Source organism: Aedes aegypti, chromosome 3, assembly GCF_002204515.2.
Source record: "Aedes aegypti strain LVP_AGWG chromosome 3, AaegL5.0 Primary Assembly, whole genome shotgun sequence".
Taxonomy (NCBI): Eukaryota; Metazoa; Arthropoda; class Insecta; order Diptera; family Culicidae; genus Aedes; species Aedes aegypti.
The window spans coordinates 171,006,570-171,017,662 of record NC_035109.1 but is presented as its reverse complement, the minus strand read 5'-3'; the positions used below and the strand labels follow the sequence as shown (position 1 = coordinate 171,017,662).

Genomic DNA, 11,093 nt, shown 5'->3' with positions numbered 1-11,093 from the left:
CGTGCGATTTGGTGAGCGCGCGAGAATATGAACACTGTAGCTTTCAGAAAACCCCACTGCCGACGTGAATCAAAAGTGCCAAGAATAGGATCCGCCTCCTTACGTTTGTTTGAAAAAGTAATCGTGGAAAATGACCGATGCACGAGTTCACTATTTGACGTCTGAGTGGTGCCGTGTTATTTACGTGACCATGGCAACGAGTGAATTGGATTGCATGCAACTTGATTTTGTTTTTTGATCGATCGTTTTTAGCGTGCATTGTTTTCCAGTGTTCCCAACCAAAATCAAACAGCAGAGTGACATCAGCTAGCGTCGGTTGTCATTCGGTTTGCTTACCTGCCGAATCTAGTAAACAAAAATTATTAGTGAAGAGCAGTTTGAGTTATTTTTCAGGTTTTTAGTCCATTTTCATATGAAATTGTTAATAAAAACCCGGTTGGTGAACTCTTTTTAATCGCACACGATGAGTGACGGTGATAAAACCATGTACGGGACGACGCTTTCCTTGGAATCGATCAAGGTGATTGCGGAAAGTATTGGCGTCGGAAGCTTGCCGGATGACGCGGCCAAGGAACTGGCCGACGACGTGTCCTTTAAGCTGAAGCAAATCGTACAGGACGCTGCTAAATTCATGCATCACTCCAAGCGGATGAAGATGTCCATAGCGGATATTGACCACTCGCTGAAGGTGCGCAACATTGAACCGCAGTACGGATTTGTGTCACCAGATTTCATTCCGTTCCGGTTCGCTTCCGGCGGTGGTCGGGAGTTGCATTTCATCGAGGAGAAGGAAATTGATCTGGCGGACGTTATCCAAACGGCCCCTCCGAAGATTCCCCTGGACATAACACTGAGGGCCCATTGGCTTTGTGTGGATGGCGTGCAGCCAACTATTCCGGAGAATCCTCCGCCACTGTCCAAGGACCTGCAAGCGCTGGATTCGGTGAACCCGGTCAATAAGCTGGACAGGGCGCACCTAAAAGACACTACCGGTAAACCGGCCATCAAAGCTCAGAAGCTGAAGAACGTGGAAACGGTCCATGTAAAGCAATTGGCCACCCACGAACTGTCCGTCGAGCAGCAATTGTACTATAAGGAGATAACGGAAGCTTGCGTCGGATCTGATGAGGCTCGGAGGGCGGAAGCGCTTCAATCGTTGGCTTGCGATCCGGGTCTGCACGAAATGCTGCCGAGAATGTGCACCTTCATCGCGGAGGGTGTTAAGGTCAATGTGGTGCAGAACAATTTAGCACTGTTGATTTACCTGATGCGGATGGTCAGGGCGCTTTTGGACAATCCGGCGTTGTACTTGGAGAAATATGTAAGTATTGTAGTGTACGGTCCAGGGCTAGTGGCAGGTTTCTTTCTTAGAAACTTGGTCTCTATTTAATGCCAGTCTAGAAAGTGTTAATTTTTAATGGATGGTCTCTTATCATATTTTTTAATCAAAATGGTCTCTGAAGCCACTATTTGCCACATCCTTGCGGTGAATCCTGGTATAGAATCCAGAGAAATGTTCGCAAAATCCACGAAAAATCCACAGACTTAGGGTAGATGTACCAATAGTGGAGGTACTAAGCACGATTGAACTTAATTTAATTGCCTAAATTCAAGAAGCGCAATTAATGTACATATTAATGTTGTAATTTTAGTGATATTTCATCAGTTTTAAAACAATTTGAACGCTCTTTTCAACTATTCCGTGTATCAACAAGCCAATACGTCGACTGGCAGTGTCGGTTCTGTGGATAATGTAATAAAATCAGTGAAAACGGCACTACCGCAACTATAGGAACACCCACAACTAAGGAATCACTTACCCTACGTGATTATTCTCAAAGTATTTCTTTTCCGACTCTCCAAGGAAAAGCTTCAGGAATTCCAAAGATTTCTCCTGGAATATTTTAAGGAGCTCCTCAAGGCATCCCTTCTCAAAAACCTCTAGAGATTTCTTACAAAGTTTTCTAGCAATATGTTCATAAATTCATGCAGAGATTGTTGATGAATATTTAATGGAATTTATGCAGAATTCGCTTCAGCAAATCCAACGCAGCTACTTCTAGTAATTGCAAACTAAAATTCCAGCAATTATTCCAGAATTTTATCCAGAGATTTTTCTACCGATTCTTCCAGTAGTTACACTTGCAAATCCTCTAAAGATTTCTACATGGAATTCCTCAAAGGTTAAAGCCTGATTCGCTGCTGACAAGTAATTTCTCGGCCTATCTTGATGCATGGGAAATTTCTGAAAGGAATCGATCAAGAATGCGCTTTTTTCTGATCGCAGTACGCAGTTGAAAAGAAATGTCAATTCAAATGGGAGTGGCTGTAGAAAATTTCTGCAAGGAATCGGCGAAAAATTTCTTTAGCGATTCCTGTTCAGCAGCAAATCAGGCTTAATTCTAAAGTTTTAAAAGAAATTCATAAAGGGATTTTGACAGGAAACCTTAAAAGAATTTCTCAAGGATTGCTAAACTGTTTTTTTTTACAGTTTTTCTTTCAGTGATTTTCATATTGCATTCATTCATTAACGATTTGTCTAATGAATTATTCCAAAATATTTTTCATTTATTTAGTTAACATCTAGGCAGATAGCTCTGAATCAAAATTTTCACGCCACAATACTCGAAACGTTGCCGCATCTCTCCATCCTCGGTTCTGCCCCACGCTCGCCAAATCGATACGCACTTGATTCGTCCACCTAGCTTGCTGCGCTCCACGCCTTCTTGTACCAACCGAATCCAAAGCGAACACCATCTTTGCAGGGTTGCTGTCCGGCATTCTTACAACATGCCCTGCCCATCGCACCCTATCCAGCTTTGGCCACCTTCTGGATACTGGGTTCGTCGTAGAATTGGCGTGCTCGTGGTTCATCTTTCGCCGCCACACACCGTTTTCCTGCACATCGCCAAAGATCGTCCTCACCCGACGTTCGAATACTCCAAGTGCTTGCAAGTCCTCGAGCATTGTCCACGTTTCATGCCCGTAGAGGACAACCTGCCTTAGGTGTCGGCCAGGGTAGACGCGTCACGCGAAGCGACGCGAAAATCCTTTGGAGTTTGACATTTCATTATTAATAATTGTTATTCCTTCCCATGCAATTTTCGCTTCGCTTCGCAATTCGCGTCTACCCTGGCCGCGCCCTTATGAGCGTTCTGTAAATGGTAAATTTGATGCGGGTGTGAATCTTTTTTGATCGCAGTTTCTTGTGGAGGCCATAAAAGGCCCGACTTCCACTGATGATGCGCCTCCGTATTTCACGGCTAACGTTATTGTCAGCTGTCAGCAAGGATCCAAGGTAGATGAACTCATCGAATACAGTCGAATTTCGTTCGATGTACTACGTTTAATTGCACTTTGTTTTAATTTGGCTCCCGTTAAGTGGGCTATAGCCCACCTAAAACGAAGGCAAACGTCACTTTCTGACATAAACCGCAATTTGTCAATGTTGGTAGCTCTGAATTTCTATTGTTATCGGTTATTTGACAGCTCTAGGTTAAAACTTAGCCCGATTAGTGAAAGTCTTTCACTAGGTGAGCCACGGGTTTAGTGCAATGAACGAAAGTTGACTGTACCTCGAAAGCATTCCCGTCTATCGTGGCACTGCTACCTAGGCTAGCCCTGTCGCGCTCGGTCCCACCAACTAGCATATACTTTGTCTTGGTCGCATTTACCACTGGACTTTCGCTGCCTCGCCTTTCAGGCGGGTGTACAAGTTTGCCACCTTTTCAAATGTTCGGCCGACAATGTTCATATCACCCGCGAAGCAAACAAATTGACTGGGTCTTGTCAAAATCGTACCCCGGCTGTTAAGCCCGGCTCTCCACACCTTCTAGCGCAATATTGAACAATAAGCACGAAAGCAAAGACAAATTAAAGACCACATGTCCCTTGCAGTTGCCCAAAATTTTATGGCTCATAAGGTAATCTAGAATGCCGTGAAAAGTGTACTGTGATCTGTCAAACTTGGGTATCTTTTGCACCACCGAGGGACCAAATGCAGTACTAGAAGTGGTACCCAATCTGAGCCCGAGTGTGACGGACCTGACGAAAGTCCATCACCTTGTCGTAGTCCCCGGCGGGATCCAAACGAACTGGAATGTTCGCCTGAAACCTTCACACAATTTTGCACAACTTCCATCCAGTCTTCAAAGATCATCCTTCTACTCCAGGATTCAAACAAGCATGCTTTGAATAAATCGCAATAAGTGGGATCGTTTTGAATCCTGATTTTTCAATATCAGTGAGCACAATTTTGCTAGGGATTCAATCCCAGGATTAAATCCTTAAGGCCGGTTTGCTACTGACAAGAAAAGGAATCGCCTATCTCGATGCGTGGAAAATTTATCCCAAGAAATGGTCAAGAAAATCACTTTTTTCTGATCGCAGTACGCAGTTGAGAAGAAATGTCACTTCAAACGGGGCTCTCTGTAGGAAATTTCTCGACCCTTTCAGTCAAGGAATTTCTTTACTTTTCTTGAGCAAAGCAGCATACTTAGCTTTAAGCTAAGTATGCTCAAGAAAAGTAAAAATTTCTGCCCAAGAAATAGTCAAGAAATTTCCTACAGTGAGCTCCATTTGAATTGACATTTCTTTTCAACTGCGTGCTGCGATCAAAGAAAAATCCTTTTCTTGAGCATTTCTTGCAAGAAATTTCCCACGCATCGAGATAGGCGATTACTTTTCTGTTGAAGTGCATACTTAGCTTTACTCATGAAGTGTCATCATTGTATCTCTGTACGGGAGATGTTCAAGGGAGAAACTGGCGGCTCTTTATTGCTACCCCAACGTGCCGCTGGTTCTAAATTGTAAACAACCATACAAAAGAATGACCAAACAATGGTGAAGGCGTAATCAGTTTTCTCGAACACATTCATCTTGGTAATTTACCAGATTTTGCTGATTAAATTGCCAACAGCGCACTGCAATAGCACGTAGCAAATAACTGCTAGCAAACAATATCTTTCAGGCGCATTGATTACCTGTAATTTTGCAAACAATGATTTTCACTTTTGCGCGTTAAGCCTTAAAACTGGTTCTGGACTTAGGTTGGCGGCTTTTCAATTTTACTCCCATTTGACAGCCGCCCTCCACCCTTGGAGATGTTTGTTTCAATTTTGTGTGGAATTCTGACAGCTGAATTCTGTCCTGCTTTTTGCGAACGCTGATGGCCGCCACATATTGGCGCCCTTCATGGTAGTAATCAAACGATCTGACAATCGGCTTGGGTGCGTTTGAAAACCAATAGAAAAAATATAAGTGAAGGATCGGCTGTAACTCAAATATTGGAAGAATTTTTGGCCCTCAGTCATTAAGCCTCAATTAAAACAGTCTTTTCTACTGTTCAAATTAAAAATTCAAGACTGTCCTCCAATAGATAAGTTTCATAATCGATCTTAAAAGCTTCAGAAAAATAACGCAGGATCCCTAATAATCTAGGGAGTTCAAGGAGTTTTAGTTTTGGATCTCGCTTGCAATTCAAGAAATGAAAACACAATTCTGCACAAAACTGTTTAATAACAATAATTTTATTTTCGACACATTTAATTTATTTTTCAATATTTTTGGTGTTCAATTTCCGAAGTGTTTTGTTAAGGACTCCAACTGAACAAGGGACGTCTGCATTCTTGAAACCAATTCGAGTCAGTTTTGATTGAATTTTTAGTTACGGACATAACACGTTCCGGTGCCATCAAAGTTACGATATGACCTTTGCAAACTGCACCTTTTGGATCAACACTATCAACGTTGGAAGCATTAGACTTGAAGGAACTTTGACAGATGCGTTTGCTTGAATTTGTCTGCACTATTTTTACGTTGGTTAGAAAAGCTCAGATATCATATGAATCGTTTCACTTATGCATCGCTAGAATCAATTAACTTATGTTTCCCACCAATGTCGCAAAAAATAAAATAAAAATACACTGCAGTAGAAGTGAGAATTTGTCCTTGTCAAACCAAATTATTCCTGACATTAAATCATCCACGGTAACTAGATATATTTTCATCGTTACGCCAGACGTAATCTTCATCAAGGATTCAATCCTGAGATTGAATCCTCTCATAAGGGGCAAGGTTCAAAGCGTGCCTTGATAAAAAAGAATTGAGCGCACGCAAACGATCATGCCTTTGAAGATTTGGATCTCAGCAGCTCTTGAAGTGAGATTTTTTGAAGACTGCTTCCATCGTCGCTCTTATCAGTAGAAGCATTAACCTAAGAATACTAATGTCGCTGCTGTTCGTGTTACCAACATCTAGTTTGCCACGAACTGACAGCGTGAGTACCGGGCATCAAAGTGTCAAATTGATTATAATAACCAAAACAACGACATGGTGATGCGCAAACAATGAAAAACCATAATTTAAGGTAATAATAATTAAAATCAGTTTGGTGACAACAGCGCCACTAGCGTTCTACTACTAATATTTCTATTCTCTTATCAGTATCGTGAGCTTTTCAGGAAAACTGTTCTCGTCCATGATTTTCCATAGCTCTACACAGTCGATACTGTCGTATGCCGCCTTGAAATTGATGAACAGGTGATGCGTTGGGATCTGGTATTCACGACATTTTTGGAGATTTTGTCGTACAGTAAATATCTGGTCCGTTGTCGATTGGCCGTCAACGAAGCCGGTTCGATAGCTTCCTACAAACTCGCCTACTTTGTAGGCCGCATTTAGAATGGTGATCGCTCGAAAGTTCTCACAATCTAACTTGTCGCCTTTCTTGGAGATGGGGCATTAACCCCCTTCCTTCCAATCCTCCGGTAGCTGTTCTGTTTCCAGAATTGTGCCTATCAACAGGTGCAGACAAATGGCCAGCCTTCCCGGGCCCATCTTTATGAGTTTAGCTCCGACACTATCCTTATCAGCAGCTTTATTGTTCTTGAGCTGGTGAATGGCATCCTTAACCTCCCTCAAATTAGTGGCTGGTTGATTTCCATCGCCCGCAGTACTGACGAAGGCATTTCCTCCGTGGGCCTGTACTTCATTGCCTGTGCTCTCAGCGCCATTCAGGTGTTCGTCGAAGTGCTGCTTCCACCTTTCGATCACCTCACGCTCGTCCGTCAAGATGCTACATCATCCTTATCCCTGCACATTTCGGCTCGTGGCACGAAGCCGTTGCGGGATTCTTTAAGCTTCTGATAGAACTCACGTGTTTCTTAGGACCGTTACAGCTGTTCCATCTCCTCACACTCCGTCCCTTCCTTCTTCGTTCTGGCGTTACGTCCCCACTGGGACAGAGCCTGCTTCTCAGCTTAGTGTTCTTGTGAGCACTTCCACAGTTATTAACTGAGAGCTTACTATGCCAATGACCATTTTTGCATGCGTATATCGTGTGGCAGGTACGATGATATTCTATGCCCTGGGAAGTCGAGAACATTTCTAACCCGAAAAGATCCTCGACCGGTGGGATTCGAACCCACGACCCTCAGCTTGGTCTTGCTGAATAGCTGCGCGTTTACCGCTACGGCTATCTGGGACCTTCACACAATTTTGCACAACTTCCATCCAGTCTTCAAAGATCATCCTTCTACTCCAGGATTCAAACAAGCATGCTTTGAATAAATCGCAATAAGTGGGAATGGCAACATTCTTGAATCAAGCAAAAATAGAGACTTTCTGGAAGAATTCAAGTGAGTATTCCGTAGACATTTCCAACGGATAATGTAGAAATTCCCTAAAAAAAGTTTTAGAGATGATTCTGACAAAACTTAAAAAAGAATTTTGGGATAAATTTTTTTGGGAAATATTTTTTTAAATTTTGACAAAAACCAGGACCAATGGTTCTCCGACATTACCCGGAATGCAATTTACCGGAAGACCATTCACCGGAAAACCATATACCGAAATGTAACATTTACCGGAAAACCATTACCCGGAAAGATCATTTACCGGAAAACTATTTTTCTACCTTGTTGACTTTTTTATCAGGGACCGTCATTGAGGTTAGTATATTGACTGAAAAATATTTGAATTGATCACCAAAATAATGGACAGGGGAGGTCCTTCCCTAGAAATATATGAAGTATCGAAGATGTGTCTAAGATATCTACAAACTTGATCATGTCAATATGCACCATCTTCAAATATTTGCATTTCATAGATGATTTTCACTTCTTCTTAAAATAAGCTGTTCTTTCAACTTACCTCTGAGGCTTGTCTTGTCTGAACTGGCTAAAATCCAAAACCCATTTTGGATCATCTAATATTCATCTTTTTTATTTGATTGGTTATTCTTTCAAGTTCCACCGACCTTGGCATTTTTGTCAACATGTCTTTGGTCGAAAATGCCCAAATATCTTCATCGTATGATTGCTTATTCTTCTTCTTCTTTTATCACCCTGGGGTACAGACATTCAGAGGTATGACATTTGGAGAAAAATAGCACAATCAAGCAAATTCAAGGAAAACGTAGATCTATTAAGGTACAATTTTTCTTAATCCAAAGATGGACATCACAATGGAGAATTGAGAGTTGTGTTTGATCCTTCAACCTTGACGCATGCTCCTGCGGGGGCCGGCGATGAGGGCAGGTTCAAACATGTCGCGCGTCGGTCGAGTGATAGTGAAAATGTGGCGTGATCCTTTAGTTGTGTTTGATCCTTCGACCTTAACGCTTGCTCCTGCGGGGGCCGGCGATGAGGGCAGGATCAAACATGTCGCGCATCGGTCGAGTAAAGTGAAAAAGTGCCGCGTTCGATTATTTGTTTTTGATCTTTCGACGTTCACGCTTGCTCCTGGGCAGTGCGTTAAGAAAGCCCGAGCAACCCGAGCAGCCGCGCATCTATTTTCTCTGAGTGCTTTTATAAAGCCGAGCAAACGAGTAAAGCTGAAAGTGGACTGTTGCTGCTCAAGGATGACGGATCAATTAGTGAGCTAGTTTCATGCTACTATTTCTAATTTATAAAATATGTATGACTGCACCTTTAATCGTTACAACGGTGAGACGTAAATATGATTTTTCAACAAACTATGAAAAGTTCGTCACTGTGAGTGTCGACATAAACTCTTCATCATAAATTATTTATGTCTATTTTTTTTTAAAAACACCTTTTTCCTTTTACCTTTATTTTTGTAAAAAAAAACTTTGAATGGTTCGACGCTACGAGTGTAGACTTGCGAAAGGTTCAATTTATTCAACAAACTTTGGATGGTTCGCAACTGTAAGTGTCGGCATAAGAATAAGAGTGTTAGGAATGTTACATTTAGGTATTTGTTCAACAAACTTTGAATTGTTCGTCACCTCAGGTGGCGGCATAATTTTCCTCTACATAGAAATTGTTCATATCAAATTAAAATATTATATTTACATATAAGCATGTTTATACCTCACCAATAATTATTTATCATGGTCTAATTGCTTATCAAAGTGAATCATGTGACCCAACGACCCTTCCCATTAACAAACATCCCTCCTAGTAACCTTTGTGGAGATGCAGAGGCAAACACGGTCTCCAAATAGCAAAGGTTACACACTAACATTCCTTTCCCCAATCCCACCTGACTGCAAGGACGTGACCGGCGCCGTTATTGACCCTGTATAAATAGAGGCACTGAATTATGCACACTGAAGAAGATTATGGCCAATCCCAGCCGAACTTCTAGTTGATTCTTTGTGCATTTTCACTGACTTCGGTCAATCACGGAATAGCAACCATTGATATGTGTAGTCAGTCTAAGCTAAGCTAAGATGGACATCACAATGGAGAATTGTGTCCCAATTCTCGATTATCGAGGCACTAAACCAATTCTTGATTTTTTTGGCTTTCTTCAAATCACAAAGCTAAAATGAGATTTGCACTTTTGTTTGTCGGTTCCCTCGCAAGATAAGTTTTTTTTCATTTTGATATAATAAAATTGGACTCTAAATTGTTTAAACTTGAGAAAATAAAAAAGAAACAAACATCATAACCCCAAATAAATGCGGAGATGTTCCGTTTACTCAAATGGACCCCACTTTACTTGACAGTCGATGTTTTCGATTTATATTGACCTTGTTATTATTTGGCATCACATATGTATAACAAAAAAATCTATTATTAAACTTAACACTTCACGTTTTGCAAAAAAAAACTAAAATAACTAGTAAGGTGAGCAAATACCTTTAAACTCTAATATGTTGCTGGTGTTTGTCGAGAATTTTTTATGCTTCTTCCAAATCTTCAATGAATTTTCGCCAGTCTAGTCATTTTTATGACTGATACTTGTAGTTTCCAAGTCACTTTTAAGTCACTTTTTTGATAATTTTGGTCATCAAAGTCACTATTATTTTGCTGTCTGATTGCTACCAGCCCTGATATTGACTCACTCCCCAAAATGTTTAGCACCACCTCAAAATAGGTAAATTTAAATAAGATCCTCATGATATGCAAAGACCAGACCTTCAGCAGTTCATCGAATTCAGGACATCTGGAAGGCAAAAAGTTTGGTTCGCAATTTCGCCGTTAGTGAGTATGTAAAATTAGGCATTTTAGGCAAGTTCTATATTGTGATCTACATGAGATAGAAAGTTCGAGTCTTCGGGAAAGTTGTTCAACAGGTCAAGGACATTCTTCCTTATCAAAATTATGAGATAGAACTTGTAAGGAGTTCAAAGCATATAAATCAATCTATTTTCTAACTCGAGCTTTCAATTACATCTGGTTCCCAATATAGAATTGGTTTGATTAAATATGCTTACTAGTGCTACCTTACGGCAAAATTAAAAATCAAATGTCCTTGACTTTCTGAACATCTTTTCCACATACTCGATCTTTCTATCTTATTTTCAAAAAATAAAACATTGCTTATAATGCTCAAATTCACAAGCTCTGTGGCGCTGCCTAGCAGCAAAATTTAGAACCAAACTGTTTGCAATTTGGATGTCCTTGAATTTCTAATCAACTTTGCCGAAGACTCGAACTTTCTATCTCATATGGATCACGATAATGAACTTGCTTTATAATGCTCAATTTTACATACTCACTAGTGTCACCTAGCTGCATAATTGCGAACTAAACTCTCGGTCTTCCGAATGTCCTTGACCTTCTGAACAATTTAGCCGAAGACTCAAACTTTCTATAGGCTGACCATAAAGTAACAAGATAAAA

The 11,093-nt window shown here is 40.9% G+C and overlaps 1 protein-coding gene across 3 annotated transcripts in view; it reads left to right on the top strand.

The window, feature by feature from the left end:
• The first annotated feature begins 308 nt into the window (after nt 1–308).
• The window catches only part of LOC5568661 (transcription initiation factor TFIID subunit 6), a 32,213-nt gene continuing 21,428 nt past the window's right edge, over nt 309–11,093 (top strand). For 2 of the 3 annotated variants that reach the window (XM_001652445.2, XM_021850100.1), the window contains exon 1: nt 309–1,321. In XM_001652445.2, the coding sequence (XP_001652495.1) occupies nt 464–1,321 (858 nt within the window). In that variant the 5' untranslated portion in view covers nt 309–463. The remainder of the gene's footprint in view (nt 1,322–11,093) is intronic. The other variant, XM_021850099.1, reaches the window with a different exon arrangement.